The sequence below is a fragment of the Camelus ferus genome, chromosome 9 (genome assembly GCF_009834535.1).
Source record: "Camelus ferus isolate YT-003-E chromosome 9, BCGSAC_Cfer_1.0, whole genome shotgun sequence".
NCBI lineage: Eukaryota > Metazoa > Chordata > Mammalia > Artiodactyla > Camelidae > Camelus > Camelus ferus.
In genome coordinates this window covers 18,836,556-18,857,031 of record NC_045704.1, presented here as the reverse complement: position 1 = coordinate 18,857,031, position 20,476 = coordinate 18,836,556, and the positions used below count along the sequence as shown (strand labels likewise).

General features: G+C 47.4%; 1 protein-coding gene and 1 non-coding gene across 5 annotated transcripts; one reads left to right on the top strand and one right to left on the bottom strand.

The window, feature by feature from the left end:
• Window positions 1-1,432: 1,432 nt before the first annotated feature.
• ACP7 (acid phosphatase 7, tartrate resistant (putative)) lies at window positions 1,433-17,330 on the top strand. Of its 4 annotated transcripts, none has more exons than XM_032486066.1 (13): window positions 1,433-1,684; window positions 2,843-3,138; window positions 7,229-7,429; window positions 7,726-7,908; window positions 8,793-8,916; window positions 9,138-9,200; window positions 9,302-9,416; window positions 9,501-9,608; window positions 9,701-9,758; window positions 9,848-9,915; window positions 10,025-10,096; window positions 13,388-13,525; window positions 15,027-15,092. In XM_032486066.1, the coding sequence occupies exons 2-13, from the start codon at window positions 3,018-3,020 to the stop codon at window positions 15,090-15,092; spliced, it is 1,317 nt and encodes a 438-aa protein (XP_032341957.1). In that variant the 5' UTR covers window positions 1,433-1,684; window positions 2,843-3,017. The 4 variants fall into 4 exon arrangements, with proteins under 4 accessions (XP_032341957.1, XP_032341956.1, XP_032341958.1 ...); XM_032486065.1 differs by lacking the exon at window positions 1,433-1,684 and adding an exon at window positions 1,738-2,089; XM_032486067.1 differs by lacking the exons at window positions 1,433-1,684; window positions 7,229-7,429 and adding an exon at window positions 1,746-2,089 and having other exon boundaries at window positions 15,027-17,330.
• On the bottom strand, window positions 14,277-14,349 carry TRNAT-AGU. Its single transcript has one exon. It is a non-coding gene; the product is annotated as a tRNA-Thr (tRNA).
• Window positions 17,331-20,476: the final 3,146 nt, after the last annotated feature.

The window sequence follows — 20,476 nt, the reverse complement described above, 5'->3', positions numbered from 1 at the left end:
TATTACTGTTTTTATTTTTCATGGGGGTAATTAGGATTTTATTTACTTATTTTTAATGGAGGTACTAGGGATTGAGCTAGGACCTTGTGCATGCTAGGCATGCACTCTACCACTGAGCTACATCCTCCCCACAAATACAACTTTGCTTTTACAATCCTTCAACTCAATAGCCCTCAAAATGTGGTTTGGGACCAAAATTTTTTCATAATAAAATGAAGTTCTGTTCCTCTTTTTCACCCTTTGGAAGCAACCTGAGCTGTGAAGATGTCATTGCTGTGATGGCTAATGTATGTGTATTCTTGTGTTTTAAAAACTTTCCAGTTTTATTTTCTTACAATGGAAATATTAATATATATAACCCACATATACCAAAGCCCCTGGGGGTCCTCAATAATTTTTAAGAGTATCAAGTTTAAGAACTGCTGCTGTAATTAAAATTTACCAAGTCTTTCTGCCATGGGGAGTAGGGAGGGGCAACCACAAGACAGTCAGCAGACATCTGGCTTTGTCATGAGAAGAAATCACAGATGTTTTCAAATCCCACTGTAATCATCACAAGGCTCCCAAACATTTTCTATACACTCAACAAAACTTTTAAATTACCATAATTTTGGGCCTATGCCTAGATCTTGAAGTTTAATGCATTGATAAAGAAGTATATATATTACTGTATCACATATACAAAAAAAATTGTATATGTGTAATTCAGTAGCTAGTTTCCTTTGTAATCCTGCATATTTTTTATGCATGTAAAAACCATGGTTCAGAGAAGGGTTTCACCAGCCTGCCACAGGTGTCTAGCAAAAAATGGTTCAGAACCTCAGCTCCTGGAAGACCACAAGAAAAACTAAAACTAAGAAGTTACAACTGGTGGAGGTGAGCGGGGTCTTGCGGGTATTTGAGTACGGCTAAGAGAGTGACTTTTTATTACACGTTAAGTTGTAATGAAGACGCCAGGAGGTGGGGGGAAATCCACACAGTACGAAAGCCCATCTTGAACCCCCTCCCTGAGTGCCAGTCTATGAAATTGCTGTCCCCAATCAGCAGCGGCTGCTATACTTTGAATTTACAAAGCCAAATCTCAAGTCATTTTATGTGCAGGCAGGAAGGAGAAACAACTGAAAACCTGGACTCTCTGACTTTTCCTGCTGCTCTGGGGAAATATCCAAGGGTATTTTGTGACAAATCACTCGCAACCTTCAAACAGCTCACAAAGGTTTACAGGCAAAATTCTCGTTTGCTCTCACCTAGACCCGAGGGCAATTTCTGGAGCTCATGCATTAATAATAATAAAAAGAGCAGCTGATTCTTATTCAGTCCTTACTCTGGGCCAGGCCATGTTCTCAGCATGAAATTTCATGTGCCAACTGGTTTTACCCTCACAATAACCCGTAGTGTAACGTACTATTATCACCCTCATTTCGCAAGGGAAGAAACCGAGGCCCAGCGAGGTCGAGTAACCGGCCTGGGGCAACCGCTGAGAAGCAGCGCTGCGGTTGGGTGGACTTTGATTTTCTCTCCTCAGCAAGCCCGGGGGCCTGGCGAGGAACCAGTGTGGGCTAAGACTGCAAAGAGAGGAAGGCGGAAAGAATTGCAAGGACCACGAAGCTGCGGCTGCGGGAAGGGATGAGGGAAGGGATGGGGGAAGACCCCCGGTCGCAGGGGCTGGTGCCTCCACACCTGGGTACCTCGGGATCCGACAGCCCCAGAAGTGGGGGGCCAGTGTCCGTGCCATGGGGGCTTCGCAGCCGCGGGTGGGGCTCCTGGGGGACAGGCGCAGCCTTACCTGTCCCAGCGCTCACCTGGTGGCCGACTTGGAGGTGGCGGCGGAGGCGTAGCAAACCTTCCTGGGTCCCCTTCCCTCGCCCCGCCCCGGGGGGTGGGCGGGTGCGCGTGAGGCGCTCAGGACAGGCCGGACCTGTGGGACCCGGGGCCCCGGGTGTCTGGGGAGGCCGTCAAATGGAGAAGGAAGGCTCTTCCGGGGCTGGGACAACTGTGGGCGGCGGGATACCTCGGCGCTTGCAAACATAAATACCGCCGTAGCAGTGGTGGCAGGAGACGCGCGTGCGGGCAGTTGGCGCCCGCGAGGGTGAGCCGGGGACAGGGACGCAACCCCCAGCCCCAGCTCCTGGCCCCCGGATGGACGGTCCTGGCTTGGCTCTGCCCAGGCAGGCAGGTCCTCGGGAAGCTGGAGACCAAACAGGAGCGGGGCGGTGGAGGGGCTGGGGGCGGGCATGGGGCGGGCAGTGGGGGAAGAGCTGGGGAGGAGGAGGGTGAATATCCATGCAGGTGCAGGGCGGGGGAGACAGGTGGAGATAAGGGGGGTTGGAGTCACTAAAGGCAGGATAGGATACTGGGGAGGGGCCCGAGGGGATGGGGCTCTCTATGTAGGATGGAATTCTTGAGGGGTCTGGGGATGGAGTGAGGGATTGGGGTCACTAAGACGGAAATGGAATGATGGAGGATGGAGATGCTGAGGTCTCTGAGGGCAGGGTGGAATACTGGGGATGCCATCGTCAAAGGCAACTTCCCACACTGAGCTCCCCCACCACATTCCCAAACCTCCTGCACTGAGGGGGCTGCGGTTAAGAGCAAGGGGAGCCAGGACCTCTCCAGCCTCCGGTCCCAATCCCCCACTCCATCACGCCCGAGCCCTGCAACTGAATCACTCCATCGCTCAGCTTCCTCATCTGTGATGTGGGACCGGAGATCGCAGTGGCCACCATACGTAGGAATGTCGTCAGACTCCCATGAGTTAATCTATGCAAAGTGCTTAGCACCCAATGAGGCTCAGAGGGCACCTGCCTCTTGGTACTGATGATGTTTTTTGTTTTCTCTGCAGCATCTGGAAAACCATTCGTGTGAAGACCTCCCTGCCATCCTGCCTCCTTCCCTGTGAGGCTGCCAGATCCCCCTGCATCCCCCATCATCCCAGTCCCTCCTGCTGTCCCTGAGGGAATCTGATCCACTCCAGACCCCTTCCCTTCCCCTCTCCGCTTCCCACCCTCTCCCCTACCATGCGCTCCTTTCATCCCTGCTGGTCCTGCTGCTGCTTGCTCCTCTTTTCCTCCCTGGGAGTTCAGGGGTCCCCAAAGGCTCCCAGTGCTGCTCCGGAGCAAGTCCACCTGTCCTACCCAGGTAAGTGTCTACGACCTCTCCATGGGCATTTCCCAGCAAGATCCAGTTAGTTGGGGGCTCAGGAATCCCACACTAATTGCTGTGGGACCCTAATGGTGGCTTGTTCTTCCTGAGCCTCAGGTGTCTGCCTCTGTTAAATGAGGATTATAAGCAGTGGTGCATGTGGCTGTGAGGGAAATGATTCTGGTACCCAGACTATAGTTAACACTCTCCTAGGGGGGCTGCTGTTTTCCTTACTCATTTGTGTGATTGCTCCTTGTGTTCCCACAAAGCTGCCTCCTGGTCCTTGATCTTGGGGTGCTGGTGCACGGGGGAAGCAAGACCCTGAACTTGGACCCTCTACACCCAGACTTCCTGGGTTTTAATCCCAGCTTTGCTACTTACCTGCTGTGTGACCTTGGGCAAGGGACTAAACCTCTCTGGTCTCAGCCTTCCCATCTGGACAAAGGGGTTATATTAGTGAGACCGCATGGTGAGGAGTCAATGAAATATTAACTGTGAAGCAGCAAAATGGATCTGGGCACGTGGCGTGGGTCTCACAGGTTTTTGTTCAGGACACTACTACACAGCTAAAGATTATAATAACTTCAGAGAGCTTTAATTTATTCAAGTAATAGCTGTAATAGTAGCCATATTAGAAACTAAAACAGAGGCATTTAAAACTATAGATTAAATCATTTAAAATAAACAATAATGAACTCATTCAGAAGTAAGGTAAATGACATTTTTCATGAAAAATAACTAGTTTACAAAAGGAAAGAAGTGGAGTGAGAAGAGTGGCATTGATTTTCATCTTTTAAGGTCTTTTTAATATCTCCTCCTATCTGTGACAGTTCCTCAGTCTTTCCTAATTTTTTGTGTCCTTGACACTTCTAAGGTAGGGTCTTAAAGGTTAGTTGCCATGTGGAATCTGAAACCCCATGAATGAACCGGCTTTGGAATTTGCTGGCCAAGTGACCTTGGACAAGGCATTTTGCCTAGAGGCCTCTGTAACATGGCATGAAAATAAGACCCATGTCCTGGGGCTGCTGTGAAAACGCAGTGAGATCGCAGCTGTCCTTTGACCTACACTATAATAATAATAACAACAACAAAGATGCTCTTACAAGGGCTTCAGCTGGAAAACTCAATAAACCTCCTACTGGACCTTACACTGTAGATACTACTGTTGCTCCCATTTACAGAAAAGTGAACTGAGGCTCACAGAGATGAAAAACCTGACCCCAGGTCACACAGGCTGGAATTTGAATCCAGGCAGGCTGGCTCAAGAGCCCACGATATTGGTTTTTAGAGCTTTAAATTTCTTACTAATTTAGATTTAATAGAAATTTTGCAAAAATACTACAGTGTTCCTATATCTCCCTCACCCAGTTTCTTCTAATGTTAACATCTTGACATTTTGGAGTACTGAGCAGTTGTGTTTTTGTTTTGTGTTTTTGTGTTTTTGGTAGGCTAGCCCTCACTGGGGGTTTGTCTGATACTTCCTCATGATTGGAACCAAGTACTGGATTTTGTGTTTTTCTGGCAAGACTGTCCCAGCTGCGATGCAGTGGCCTCTCAGTACGTGGTATCAGAGGATTCATGACACTGACGTGGCTTACGGCTGTTACTGTGTTGTTAACCTTCATTGCTTGGTTGAAGTGGTGCCTAAGTGAGGGTTCTCCACCATAAAGCTTTTATTCTTTCCTTTGTAGTTAATAACTATCTTGGGGGAGATTCCTTAAGACTGTGGAAATCAGGGTCTTCCTGAAATGTTTACCCACTAATTTTAGCATCCACTAGTGGATCGAGTCTGCAACAATTATTAGTGTGGGGTTTGCCTAATTGTGATTGTATAATTTTCTAAACTTCTCTTTCCATCTAGTTGAAATTTTACTGTAACAGGGGGCTGTCCCTCCCCACTACATTTATTTATTCAATAATTTACTTACATTAGTATGGTCTCATGGATATTTATTTTATCCCCGGGTTAAAATCCAATACTATTGCTATTTACTTTATGGTTCACATTGTCATCCCTGATTTGGTCTTTTGGTATTCCCTCAGATTGGCTTCTGGGTTCTTTCAACAACCCCACTTCATATCCTGAGCTCTGCCTCACTTTCTGGCACCAAGAATTATTTCCGGCTCATCTTGTCTATTTCCTGTCCTATCTCTGGAATCAATCACTTCTCCAAGGAGCCCTGTTGCCTTTTATCGAAGAATGGGTATTTAGAAACTCAGATCTGAGCACTAAGTGTGCTCATTGCTACTGAGGTGTCACTGCTTCTAGGCCCTCTTACAAACAGACGTTACATGTGTGTATGTTCATATGTGTATGCACACATATATATTTATCTGTATGTGTGTATATATGTATGTATGTATGTGTATATGTGTGTGTTTGTGTGTATATACCATGAAATCATACTCTGATTTTGGTCGAGCGTCAAGGGTCTATTTTAGCATTCTTTCCTTATTTGTAACTTCTTTCTCCAACATTGAGAAACCAAGCTCCTGCTGTCTACATTATACTTGCCTATTTGTTCCATGCTAGAGCAAGTATAAAGCAGTTTCAGAATTGTTTGCCTGTATCCCTGTGAGGAACACTTATGAGATGATGGCATTTAGTGAGGTCTTTTTCCTCTGTAGTCTTATAGAAGAGCTTACAGTGCCCAGTCAAGAAACTATATCAATGCTTTCTTTTCTTCTCCACCACTTCAGTGTGGCTTTGTTATTTATTTTTTAATATAGTTACACTCATTTGTTAGTGTTTATATTCCATATTGGCTTCCCACCCACAACCTGGTGCTTTTAATTGTTAGTTAAATTTTGGGGTATGTGAAGAAAATATGAAACCTGGCTAGCTCTAGGAGTCTAGATTATTAAAAAAAAAATAAGAAGACAGACTCAGAGATATGTCCTCCTTCCACATCCCTGCTACTCCATTCCTATTTCCCCTTTTTTCTACCCCTTCCCAACCCACCCCCATAAGTAATTCATCTCTTTAGTTCCTGGTGTGTTCTTCCTGCATTTCTTCTGTAAAATAAATAAACAGATGCCTGTGTATTTTCTTATATTCTCTTACAGGAAGAGTGGCTAACTTTGGGTACTCTTGTGTACTTTGCTTCTTTGAACATTGTGTCCTGGACATCATTCCATATCAGTTCCTAGAACTTACCCTCTTTCTTTTTGACAACTGCATAGTGCTCCATGGTTTGGATATTACATAGTTTATTCAGTCACTCTCCTATGTATGGGCATTTTGATGGTTTCTGATATTTTGCAATTACAAGCCCTGCTGCCATGAATAACCTTGTGCACATGCATTTTGTGCACATCTTGCAGGAGGAAGAACTCATGCTGTTAACATCATACCATCCCACATGGTGTTTTTAAAACCTTGATTTCCTTGCTGACTTTTAAGAATTTGGAGTGATCACTTAAAAGTTTGTATATCTACCTACAGATTCTCTTGGGCTAGAAAAGCCACCGTATAGATATTTGCTCTAGAAGTTGACAGATTTGGTGGCCCTGGGCCTGCTTCCTGTGCGGCCACCATCACCAGAGCAGAACGATGGCTTCTGCTTTTAGACACAGCAGGCTCTATGGTTTGCCACGCACTCCACACCTTACTGCTGGCCCCTGTTCCCATTTATATTACCTAGGTGGCCTTTGGGACATCTGAGGTTACAACCCCTAAATGATATCATGCATGTAAAGTGTCTGGTACAGGCTCACACACAGTTCATAATGATATTAATAATGATATTCATTCACTCATGTAACCCTGACTGTACTGGGCACATTGCTTTACTCACATTTATTCATTTAAGCCTCATAAGAACTCTCTAGAGTAGACACTCTTATTTTATAGCTATTATAGATAAGGAAACCGAGGCTCAGGGAGGCAAACTGATTTGCCCAAGGAAAGCACAACTTGGAAACCGCATAGCTGGGACTGAACTTGGGAAACTGCAGAACCAGTGTCCTTAACCAGTAAATGTTCAAGAGCCCCTCAATCTCTAGTATTGCCCCCCATGCTCTCTGCCCATCCCTCCCCGCCCCTGCCCAGGCCTCGCTGCCCAGCCCCCTCTTCCTTTCTCTCCAGGTGAGCCAGGCTCCATGACTGTCACCTGGACCACGTGGGTCCCAGCCCCCTCTGAAGTTCAGTTTGGGCTGCAGATCTCGGGGCCGCTGCCCCTCCGGGCTCAGGGCACCGTCAGCCCCTTTGTGGACGGGGGCATTCTCCGGCGGAAACTCTACATACACCGAGTCACACTGCGAAGGCTGCTGCCCGGGGTCCAGTATGGTTAGAGGGGCCCCGGGCCAGGTGTTGAGGGGGGAATGGGAAGAGCAGTGGGACATGGACTAAAAGCTACCACTGGCAGGTGGCTCAGGCTGGGCTGGTAACTGCTCTGCTTATCTGCAAGTCTATTGTATGAGACCTTGGGATGAAAATGGAAGGTGTTGGGGACCTGGGGGAGTTGAACAGAAGTGGCATGGCGCAGACCGATTCAATCCCCCAACCCGCTGAAGGTGGATAGGAGTGGAGGAGATGTCTGGGGCTCCCACACCACCAACTATGACCTTTTCCTTTCCCCTCAGTTTACCGCTGCGGCAGTACTCAGGGCTGGAGCCGTCGGTTCCGATTCAGGGCCCTGAAGAATGGGCCTCACTGGAGCCCCCGTCTGGCTGTGTTTGGGGACCTGGGGGCTGACAACCCGAGAGCCCTACCCCGGCTGCGCAGGGACACCCTGCAGGGCATGTACGATGCTGTTCTCCATGTGGGTGAGGCATCAGCAAGGGTGCACCTGAACGTATGGGGTGGGAGCAGGGGGAGCCTAGGTGGGAGGCAACTCCAGAACTGTGGAGGGGACCAGGGCCAAGGCAAGGGATAAGACTGGCCATGGAGATGGTGTTAATCAGGCTGCCCAGGTTAAAAGTCAATTCTGACACTTAGAGATATGTGCATTGGTTTTCTCCTCTGTGTTATAGTTATGAGCGCTTGTTCAGAATTCTTGGGCTCTTGTGGTGGCTAAATAAGTTGACATTGTCTGGCATGTTGTAAGTGTGACATAAGCCTTCATTGTCATTATCATTGCTGTTGTGATTTGAGAGGACAGGAACCAGAAGGGAGATGGAGATTGGGACTGATATGGTTCAACGCCACAGACTCTGGAGTCGGACTCCCAGGGTTTGGTTCCTGGATCCTCACTAGCCAGCTCTGTGACCTTGAGCAAATACTTAACCCCTCTGGGCCTCAGTTTGCCCATCTGAAACAGGGATAGTAATAACATCCACTTCAGAGGGTGTTTTGAAGATGCAGGTGACCAAGTGTGTATAGCAGTTTGGAACTGTGCCTGATACAAAACCAGTACCAGACCAGACTATGCCAGTCTTATCATTGTTATTGCTCTGGGAACGAATGAGACAGGGGCTGGTGTGATCAGAGTACAGGAGACCCGCCTGGTCCTGTGGGGTCTCAGGGACCAGAGGTTTGGGAAACGGTTCTAAGCACACAGGCGGGTGGGTGTGAGGTAGGGACCAGAGAACTGGGATGGCTTGGGGGCCAGGGCTTACACAGCCCACACCAGAGCAATCAGGTCTCTCAATTCTGGCAAAAGCAGAGCAGGGTCTGAGTCCTCATCCTCTCCCCCGCCCCCTGCCTCCAGGAGACTTTGCCTACAATATGGATGAGGACAACGCGCGCGTCGGAGACAAGTTCATGAATCTTATTGAACCTGTGGCCGCCAGCCTGCCCTACATGACGTGCCCTGGGAATCATGAAGAACGCTAGTGAGGCCCGAGGGCTTCAGGGTGGGCGAGGGCCTGGCCAACGAAGACAGTCCTTCTTAGTGTCTCACCTTAGTCTCTCGTGTTGTGGCAGCTCAACTGTGGTAGTGAGAGGAGAGGAGATGAGGGCTGGGCAGAGAGCCAGGCTTGGCCTGATAGTAGGAGGTAGGTGTGGGGCAGCAGCACCCAGACCCTCTCCTCACCCTTTTACTTCCTTTTTCCAGCAACTTCTCCAACTACAAGGCTCGTTTCAGCATGCCTGGGAACAGCGAAGGCCTGTGGTACAGGTAATATCGGGGGAGGGGCATGAAGACCGGCCTCCCTCTCCTGAAGGATGGGAGATGCAGGGGAGACCCTAATGATGACCCATGCCCTTTGACCCCTCCAGCTGGGATCTGGGCCCAGCACACATCATCTCCTTCTCCACCGAGGTGTATTTCTTCCTCCATTACGGCCGCCACTTGGTAGAGAAACAGTTTCACTGGCTGGAGAGTGACCTCCAGGTAACCTGGGTGGAATCCCCCTAGGACCTGTCCCCTCCTCCCCCTCCCTCACCCCTGCCCCTCACTCTGTGCCCTTCTCTCCAGAAAGCCAATCAGAACCGGGTAGCCCGGCCCTGGATCATTACCATGGGTCACCGGCCCATGTACTGTTCCAATGCCGATTTGGATGACTGTACGTGGCATGAAAGCAAGGTGAGGAACCCCTTCCTTGGGGACAAGGTGCTGAAAGCCAGGTGGTGGGGTTGGCCTGAGTCGTCCCTCACCTCCTTGCTCATCTTGCCCAGGTTCGCAAAGGCCTCCTCGGCAAGTTCTATGGGTTGGAGGACCTCTTCTACAAATATGGTGAGTGACCTTGACTCCCCAGCCCCAGGCCCCACCTCCCATCTCTCCTGATTCCATGCAGGGCCTGACCCCGACTTGCTCTGTCTCAGGGGTCGACCTGCAGCTGTGGGCTCACGAGCACTCCTACGAACGGCTGTGGCCAATTTACAATTACCAGGTGAGGCCCGCGGAGGGCTGAGGCTCACGTGGCTGGTGTCAGTGGGCCCCGGGTCAGATCCCCAGGCCTGGCCTCCTGTGACGCCCCCTCCCCCTTGTCCCTTCTCCAGGTATATAACGGCAGCCGGGAGACACCCTACACCAACCCTCGAGGCCCCGTTCACATCATCACAGGGTCTGCGGTGAGCAGGTCGAGAGGTGCCTTGGGTCTCTCTCTTGCTGTTTTTTTATTTTTTTAATGGAGATATTGAGGCTAGAACCCAGGACCTCATGCATGCTAAGCATGCGCTCTACCACTGAGCTATTATCACCCCACCCGCTCTCTTGCTGCCTATTGAGGGCCACACGTGTACAGCTCTGGGTCCTGCATCCTTTATACTGCTACTATCACTTAACTCTCAACCCTAGTGGTTAGGTGCACTTAGCAGCATGCCCATTGCACAGATGCGGAAACAGAGGCTCCAACAGTCCTCATTCAAAGTCGCAGGTTCTGAAGTGGCAGGGGCTGCTTGCCCAGGTCTACCAGGATCCAGGCGCAGAAGGGTTATGATTATGACTGTAACCAGACTCCAGATTTTGTCATATTCCACCAGCTTTCTCACTAACCACCTTTTTCTGCTGCAGGATTGCACACTGTGTTTTGTTATTGTGTCTCCTTAGTCTCCTGCAATCTGCGACAGTCCCTCAGTCTTCCCTGTCTTTCATCCTGGCCAGTTGTTTACTCAAAACGCCCTGAATTTGGGTTTGTCTGCTATTTTCTCCTGTCATGATTCGGGGTTTGCCTTGCCTTTTGGGGCCAGACAATCACATGTGACATTGTGTCCTTCTCAATTGTCACACTGAGGTATGTGTCCTCGGTGTGTCTCGTTCCTGGAGGTGTTTCTCTGAATCACCCAGCTGAGGCAGTGTCTGCTGGGTCCCTCCACCATAAAGCTATTGTGTTTCCCTTTTGAATTAATAAATATCTTGGGGGAGATACTTTTAGACGCTGCAAATGTTCTGTTTCTTTTCTAACTTTCACCCACTAATTATTTTTTTTTTGAGAGGGGAGGTAATTAGTTTCATTTATTTATTTATCTTTAATGGAGTTATTGGGGATTGAACCTGGGACCTTGTGCATGTTAGGCACACACTCCACCCCTGAGCTATACCCTCCATCCTTTTACCCACTAATTTTTGAATCCATCAGTAGGGCTTGCTTGCAGCAGTGATGACTGCGGTGTTCTCCAGGGGATCTTCTATTTCCTTCATTCCTCCTAGATTTATTCATTAGCATCCTTCTGTGAGGAAGAGTTGGCCCTTCTGCCCCATTTATCTGGTTAGTTAGTTATGGGTTTATACCAGTCTGGGCTTGTAGGTAATTATATTATCCTGTGAGCTGTCATCCAATACTACTGTTATTTATGCTGCGGCTCAGATTGCTCTAACTTTGGCCACTGGGAACTCTTCAGACCAGTCCGTGTCCCTTCTACGCGCCCCTGTCATCTTGTGGGCTCTTTCTTACTTTTTGGCACCGTGAGGCGCTCTGGGGTCATCTTGGGTTTCCCCGTCCTGGCCTTGCAATCAGTCACTCCTGCAAGAAGCTGGGGCTTATTTTAAGCTGATTTTTACCAATTAAAGTAAGAACCTCTTGTGATAAAAAGTCAAACAGTCTAGAGGGCAGGAGGTGAACACCAGCTTCCACACCCTTCCTAGTCCCACACTCACTGGTGACGAATCTCATCTCTCCGGTGGCATTTTAGAATATTTCCTGTGTATGCAAATGAGTAATTGTCTCAGTAGAGATGTGTTACAGCATCCCTCACTTTTAAAAAACAGCTTGAATCATGCTTCATGCCCTAGTGGCTCCTGACCTTGGTGCACATTAGAATTACCGGGGGGTGGTTCTTAAAACTCCAATGCCTGGACCCAACCCCAGAACAAACACCAGAATCTCTTGAGGGCTCCGCCCTGACACTACCACCCCTGCGCAGCCACCACCCACAGCAGGAAATGGAATGTTATCAGCACGGATGGTGCCTCACATCCGTAGGTGATCACTATTCTGACCTTAATCAGCACAGATTAGTTATTTTTCTTTAATTTTAATTTTCGAAATTATTTTAGACTTACAGAAATGTTGCAAAAATAGTACAAAGACTTTCCATATCCTCTTTACCCAGATTTCCCAAATGTGAACATTGAACCATGCTTGTTTCAATCTGTTTCTGACTGTCTGTCTGTCTATGCATAGATATACATTTTACTATTATTTTCAGATCCTATGAAGAGTAAGTTGCACAAACGATGCCCCTTTATCCCTCTGTCTTTATTTCCTGAAAAACTAGGACATTCTCTTACATCAGTACAGTGTAACAAATTCAAGTCATTAACACTGATAATATACCATTATCTAATCTACAGACCTCTTTCAAATTTAGCCATTTGTCCTATTCATGCCCTTTGAATCTAAGCAAATCATTTTTTTTCTGGTCCAGGATCTAGTCTAAGATCTTACGTTCTATCTCAGGGTCTTGTCTTTCTCATGTCCTTTAATTGGAAACATTTCCCTACTCTTTATTCTGCATGACAAAGAGTTGAGAGTACAGAGTTGTGTAGACTTTCCTTCAGTTTGGGTTTGTCTAATGTTTTCTGGTGGTTAGACTGAAGTTAAGCATTTTTGGTAAGAGTGCACAAAAGTGATACCGTATTCTTCTCAGTGCATTCTTCGAGGAGACGCGTGATATCTCTTTAAACCCGTTAAGCCTCAGTTTACACATCCTCTCCACCACAGTTACGGTTTTCTCCTTTGTAACTAACAAGTATCTCCTGGAGATACTTTGAGACTATGCAAATAGCCTTCTAGTCCCCAAACTTTTGCCACTGCTTTTACTATCCATTGATGATTCTTGCTTCAATCAGTTATTACGATGATGGCTGCAAGATGGTGATTTTTTTGAGCTCCCTCCTCCTTTCTGTCATATCCCTGGCTTTCTCCTGCAAGGATGAGCACTTTCTCACTCCCAGGCAATGATGATTTTAAAAGCTTTCTAAGGAGGATCTGCTGTGCAGAGAGGGCTGAGAGCCACTGATATCTTCCATTCTGTGAATTCCACTTTCCCCTCAACAATACATCTTGGCCATTTTTCTGTATCACCTCAATTTGTGACGGCTATGCTATCGTTTATTTAACTGACCCCCTCCCCCCACCCACCCACATACACTGATGGGCATTTGGCTGGCTTCCAGCTTAGGGCTTTTACAGAAAATACTGCAGTGGAGTGTCTTGCACAGCCCTGCACTATTCTAGAAATCAAAGGGCACAGGAAGCCTGGCTGGGTCAAAACAGTCGATTGTGAGTATTATTGAGGTCAAGTCTTAACTGACCTTGTCTTCCTTGAGGGTGGCAGGGTCCCGGCCTGGCTGGTCATTTCTGCTTCCCAGTGGGTCCTCCACCTGCCCCAGCCCTGGGTCTAAATGATTCTCTCCGGCAGGGTTGTGAGGAGAGGCTGACCAGCTTCACCCTCTTCCCGCGGCCCTGGAGCGCTGTGCGCGTGAAAGAGTACGGGTACACGCGGCTACATATCCTCAATGGGACCCACGTTCACATCCAGCAGGTGTCCGATGACCAGGTGAGTGCTGGCCCCATCACCTGCCTGAGTAACCAGGCCCAGTGCGTTCTGGAGCCGGTGGTTAAAAAAGAGGACTCAAGAGCCTGAAATACTGTGTTCAAATCCTGCCTCTGCTACTTACCAGCTGGATGACCTCAAGCAACTTTGAGCCACAGTTTTCCCATCTGCAAAGTGGGGATGTTAATAGTTTCTACCTCACAGGACTGTATGGGGGTTGAATGACATTATACAGAAATTGCTTAGAACAGTTTCTAAAGCATGGTAACTTCCATAAATATCTATCAATAGGGGGCAAAAACAGATCACTCCCCCGCAGGAAGAGGGAGACCCAAATGACGTGTGTATGGTCCCAGTGGCTTACCCTCTGGCTGTGTGACCCTGGGAAAAATATTTCCCGGGTTAGAGGGACCCAAATAATCGTGACTCATCTTTCTTTATGTTTTAAAAACTATTTTATTTATTTACTTATTTTTGTTTTGGGGGGAGGTAATTAGGTTTGTTTATTTACCTCTTTTTTAAAAATTTTCTTCTTTATTTTAATGTAGGTACTGGGGATTGAACATTTTACCACTGAACTAAATCCTCCCCTCTTAACTTTCTTTATTTTTCCATTGTAGATTTTTTTGGGGGAGGGAGGTAATTAGGTTTATTATTTATTTATTTATTTATTTATTTATTTATTTATTTATTTATTATTAATGTAATACAATTATTAATTTACTTATTGGTTTGTTCATTTATTTATTGTTAATGGAGGTACTGGAGATTGAACCCAGGACCTCATGCATACTAGGCATGCACTCTACCACTTGAGCTATACCTCCCCTTTGCCACTATCATTTTAAAATAATGGGAGTAACAGTGGTTGATTGAGCACCTACTGTGTACCAGACACTGGGCTAGATACCCTATATTTAGTAGCACTTTAATCACCACAACAATCTCATGGGGCAGATTTTCCTTCCATTTTACAGATGAGCAAACTGAGGCTCAGAGTAGGGAAGTATTTCTCCCAGAGTCACACAGCCAGAGGACACAGAGCTGGGATCTGACATCAAAGACCATGTTATTTTCATTGTAAATAACTACCATCTATCATTATTGAGCAGCACAGGCACCAGAGGCAAGCTCTTGGGTGAATTATCCATTCAGTTCTCCCCACTTTATAGAATATGGAAATTGGACTCAAAGTTGGTTCACATCCTGAAGGAGTCATGGCTATGCTGGGACATAAAGTGAGATTTGTGTGACTCCAGGGTTCGTGCTCTAATAATAATAGCCCACACTTACTCAGCCCTTGCCATGTGCCAGGCTCCCTTTTAGCCTTTCCAAATATCTCATGAGGAAAATTGAGGCTCAGAGAGGTTTAGCAACTTGTCCAAGGTCACACAGCCTATCAGAGGCAGAGCTGGGATTTGAACCCAGGCCACCTGGCCCCAGAGTTTGGACTTTCAGCCCTTATTACCTCTTTTTTTTTTTTTTTTTTTTTTGTCCCTTGCAGGATGGGAAGATTGTAGACGACATCTGGGTGGTGAGACCTCTGCTCGGCCGGATGATGTACCTCTAAGGATGGGGACAGCTCTCATCTGGGACCCCGGGCCTTACTGCCTTGGCTGGGGTGCCCAGGCCCAGGAGGGGAGTCAGGGCGGGCCTCGACTTCTCTAGCCTCCTGAGCCCTGTGAGGGGTGGATGCAGCCCCTAGGGAGCTGGAGCAGCTCTACCCTTCCTGACTGTCTGGAGGGCAAATGTGCAGAGTGAAGCAAGACAGGTTTTGGGTGGCACAGCCCTGCCTTCCTGCAGAGCACTGATTGGGCGGAGTGTCCACAGAGCCTCTGGAATAAAGAGGCTTATGACTGTGGCTCCGTGGAGTCTGCACTTCTGCTGGGGATGCCCTGCTGGGCCACCTCCTCTCCTGCAGGCCTGCGAGGACCATCACCAGCCCCAAGTCAGCAGAGTGGGCACGGCTGTCATGACGCCACTCTCCAGCAGATAGCACCTGTGACTTTCTCCTCCAGGCCCGCCCTCAGTGCCAACCAGAGGCGGGGCTTCAATGGCCCAAGGAATGCTAACCAGTGTCCCTTCGTGCCTCAGTTTCCCAGCCTGGCACTGACTTATTCTGGAAGAGGGGCAGATGTTAACTCCTAACTGGGCTAGCTGACAAGCATTAGGAGCTCATGGACCCGCTGTTTTCCTCCCGTTTTACATTTCCCCCTCCCTTTGTTTCCCTCTTTCTTTCATGTATTCAACCATTATTTATTGAGCACCTATCACGTGCCAGGACCTGTTCTCCATGCCATGTTGTCTGCCCTCATGGAGCCGACATTCTATCCAGGGCGTCAGACAGAAAACACAATAAATAAGTAAAATATATAACAGGGTCAATAGTGATAAGTGCTCAGAAAAAGCAGGGGAGGGGATGGAGAGTAGTAGGGGGTGGGCAGTTGCAATTTTCATGAGGATGGTCAGGGAGACTGTACTAAGAGGGTGACAGGTGAAGGAAGGAGCCATGTGGGCAGAATAGTCCAGGCAGAGGAACAGCCCGTGCAAAGGCCCTGAGACAGAAATGCACCTGCTCTGTCAGAGCATCAGTGAGGAGGCCAGTGCAGCTGGGGCAGAGAGTGAGAGGAAGAGTGGGGATGAGGGCAGGGAGGTGACAGGGGCTGATATGTGGGTCCTTGTGGGTCACAGGGAGGACTCTGTCCTCTATCCTGAGTGAAGTGGAGCCACACAGAACCTCAGGGTTCTGAGCTGAGGATGGACAGGATCCGACTCCAGAAGTCTTGGCCGTAGGGCTGAGGGCTCCCTCCTCGGAAGCCCGAGTTCTCAGCTGCTGGCTAACCACACACCTCTTCCTCCATGGCGCTGTGCAATTCCAGCCTGCTGGCATCTTATTCCCACCCAGCTTCACCTCGGCCCAAGGCACACTGGCACACCAGCTCTTTGCAACCTCTTAAGCACAAGAAGCTCTTTGTCACTGGCTCTTAGCCTTCTGCGATTCTCTCATTGATTGATTTGTTACCTTGTTTATTGTCAATCTGCTGCCCCTGGGTTGAGGGTTTGTAAGGGTGGAGGCCTGGGCCATCTTGTTCATTTAGGGGTCTTTCACCTCCACCAATTCCCCTAGACCCCTTCTCTGGCTGGGTTGGGGCCCTGCCCCACCCCCAATCCCAGCCCTGCCCACTCTGGGCTGTTAACTGTCTGTGGGTTCCAGCCCTGCCTCCCCCACTGGACTGTCAACCCTAGGCCGGTGATGCAGTGATGCCAGGACTCAATCCAGCACAGCCTGGCATGCGACGGATGCTTATTAACTATTTGTTGCCTTAAAGAAGGCTGCCACATGTCGGGCTTCTACCAGGCAAGCCAGGGACAGCGATGAATCAGCCCGGTCAGGTCCTGTGGGAGCTCATGGACAGGCAGGGACACGCAGTTACCCAACACGGGTGACAATCAAAGAGGCCATGCCATGGAGGGATGCTGCAGACCCATCGAGTCACCAGCTGGGGAGTCACTGCATGCTGCGGCCAAAGACCAAGCTGGCGCCTGTATGGGCCTGGGGGGTTCTGCTGGGCTGGCTGAGGCTGTGAACCTGCCTGGGCGGTGGGGGCCACAGAGGGCAAAGGCCCGGCACTGGAGCCGCACAGAAACTGGGTTCAAATCTCAGCTCTGCCACTTCCGGTGGGTTGTGGAATCACCAGCCCTCTCTGAACCTCTGTTTCTTCATCTGTAACAAAAAAATGATAATATCCTGTGGGGTGTCCTTGGGATTAAATGAGGCTGAAAGCCTTGGTGTCGTCTTTAATTCTTCTTTTTCTCACGTCCCGCATTTAATTGAGTAGTAAATGCTGTCGGCTTTTTAATAATTTATTTTTTAAATTTATTTTTTATTGAAGTAGAGTTGATTTACAGTGTTGTATTAGTGTCGGCTTTGACTTTAAAAATCTATTGAGGGGGAGGGGATAGCTCAGTGGTAGAGTGCGTGCTTAGCATGAGCAAGGTCCTGGGTTCAGTCCCCAGTACTTTCAGTGAAAGAAAAAAAAGAGAGAATGGTGATTTAATAAGTTAATAGTTTTTTTATTTTAATTGGATGAAGGACGGAAAGCAGGGGAAATACAGGTAAAATGCTTACTAGAGCACCTGATGCTGAGGGAGCAGGTGAATAGCAGGAATGCCAGTGATTTTGGTGAATCAGATAAAGGCCGGTCCCCTGGGGCTGCCAAGGCTGGGTGTGCAGGAGACAGGCACGTACAGCTAATTGCAACACCAGTGATTTGTGACATGCACAGGAAGTGACAGGTTGCAAGCCGGAGACCCTGAGGCTTCTAGGAGGCAAAGCTGAGCAAGGCTTTTGGAGGCTACGCGGATGCCTGCCTGGTAGCTGGGGTTGGGGGGAGGGGAGGAGGTAGAGGAGTCAAGTGCTCCCAGAAAGCCCAGCAGGGGGCGCCAGAGAGAGACAAGGAAAGGAAAGCTGCGGGATCTCTGGATTCATTCATTAACAAATGCTTCCTTATTAAAGTCCTTCATCGCTCCAAATGGTCTCTGTTGATTGCAACTAGGCACTGTGCAAGAACTATACACTTACTGTGATCCACGTGCTGGAGACACTGTGGTGGCCAAGATGGCGTTTCTGCCCCTGAAGCCTGAATTCTACTGGGGAAGGTAGAGAAGGAAACATGAAGACAAAAATACCATCACAGGCTAATTCTAGATGGTGCCCAGCACCGTGAAGAAAATACACTGGAATCAAAATGTGGGAAAGGAGAGGGTGCTTTAGATGTGGTGTCCAGGAGAGGCCTCTTTGAGGAAGTGACACTGGAGCCGAAGGACAGGGAGTGGGTCAAAATAAATGACCTGGAAGAATGATCCAGGCAGAGGGACCAGTGGGTGCAAATGCCCTGAGGCAGGAAGGAAACTGTGGATTTGAGAAACAGCCATGAGGCTGGGGTGGCCAGTGTGGAGTGAGTAGGATTGACAGATAAAACACAGGAGGCCCAGTTAATTGGAATTTCAGACAAGTAACAAGTAAATTTTTAGTATAAGTATGTCCCCGAATTGCATGGGACATACTTATACTGAAAATGGTTTGAAATTTGTCTGAAATTCCATTTTAACTGGGCATCCTGTATTTTATTGGCCAAATTTTCATTACCTAGGGTTATCTAGGAATGAGCAAAGGAGAATGTGGAGGAAGATGAGGACAGAAGACATGGAGAGGGTAAACATTCCTTTCCAGATCCTGTACACATGCATGAAGGGACAGGTTGCTGTCTGAGTTCTGCAGGGACCTCTGTTATATGGGGTCCCTACTCCTAGGCAATGGTTTCTTCCTCACCTCCAAGACCTCCCTCCAAATCTTTGCTGCTTCTTTACAGCAAATTAAAAGATAATCTTTCTTTTGCTTCAGGGGAGAAAGTAACATACTCATTGTCAGAAAAAAATAAAACAAATTCAAACCATACCAAAAAGACTAAAGTGGAACTGAAAATTCCCTGGTTGTCCCATTCCAAAGAGCTTCTAGCTTTTAACATTTTAATATTTTTCCTCATAACCTCATTTTTGAAAAATGAAAATACTGTCATATGATATAGGTGGGTTTGTAACCTGTTTTTCCTTCCCACATAAATTAACATGGGCATAATATCAGCTCTGTTTGCTTTTTTTTTTTTTAACAAACTATTTTTTGGAACAGTTTTAAATTTACAGAAGAATTGCAAAGAGAGTAGAGTTCTCATAAGCCCCACATCCAGTTTCCCCTGTTATTAAAATCTTACCTTAATACAGTAACTTCATTACAACTAATGGACCCATACTGATACACTATTATTAACTAAAGTCCATACTTTATTCTACAGCATTTAAAGGAACTTTAAAATATAACTTCATTGAGATATAATTTAATACAATTAACTGCACCCTTTTAAGGTGTACAATTTGTTGAGTTTTGACAGATGTGTATTCCCATGAAACCACCACCATAATCAAGATGCAGAACATTTGCATCACCCCGGAGCGTCCCCTCCCATCCCTCTGCGGTTAATCTTTCCTTCTGTCTCCCAGCTTCAGGCAACAACGAATCTGCTCTCCATCACTATAGATTAGATTGACTTTTCCCAGAATGCTCTGAATGGAACCGTTTACAGTCGGCTACAGTTCTGCCTTCTCCGATTCAACCAACCCTGGAAATTTTCCAGAAAGCTCCAAAAAGCAAACCTTAACCTGCATTTTAGAAGGCATTTACATAGTGCTGACATTGTGTGAGGTCTTATAAGTAATCTAGAGGTGATTTAAAGTATACAGGAGGATGTGTGTAGGTTATATGCAAACACGAAGCCATTTTATATAAAGGACTTGAGCATCCACAGATTTGGGTATCCCCAGACGTCCTGGAACCAATCCCCCTCGGATACTGAGGAAGAACTGTAGCACTGTCTTTCACCTAGCCTAATATATTTGCAATTCACCCATGTTGTCCTGCTTCCCAAAAATTTCTTCCTTTTCATTGCTGAGTTGTATTCCATGGATGGGATCAATGCATTGCAATATCTTTATCTTTTCACAAGTTGATAGACATTTTGGGTTGTTTCTAGTGTTTGGCAATCATGACAACTGCTATGAACATTCCCATCCAAGTCATTGTGTGAATATATGTTTTCATTTCTCTTGAGTAAATACCTAGGAGTGCAATCACTGGGTCCTGTGTCTTCTAGAATCTTTTTATGACTATGCGAATGTATTCCATGACATGTTTTGAGCTCTGCTCATCATCTCATTTTTATGTTATATTATTTATTTGTTCACATGTTTATTATTATCTATCATTCAAGCATTTGTTCTCTGAAAAAGAGAAGAAACGGTTAGGAACCTAGACCTGAGGCCACGCTGCCTTTGTGACTTTGGAGAAGTTACTTAATGTCTCTGTGCTTCAGTGTGCACATTTGTAGAATGGGTATAACA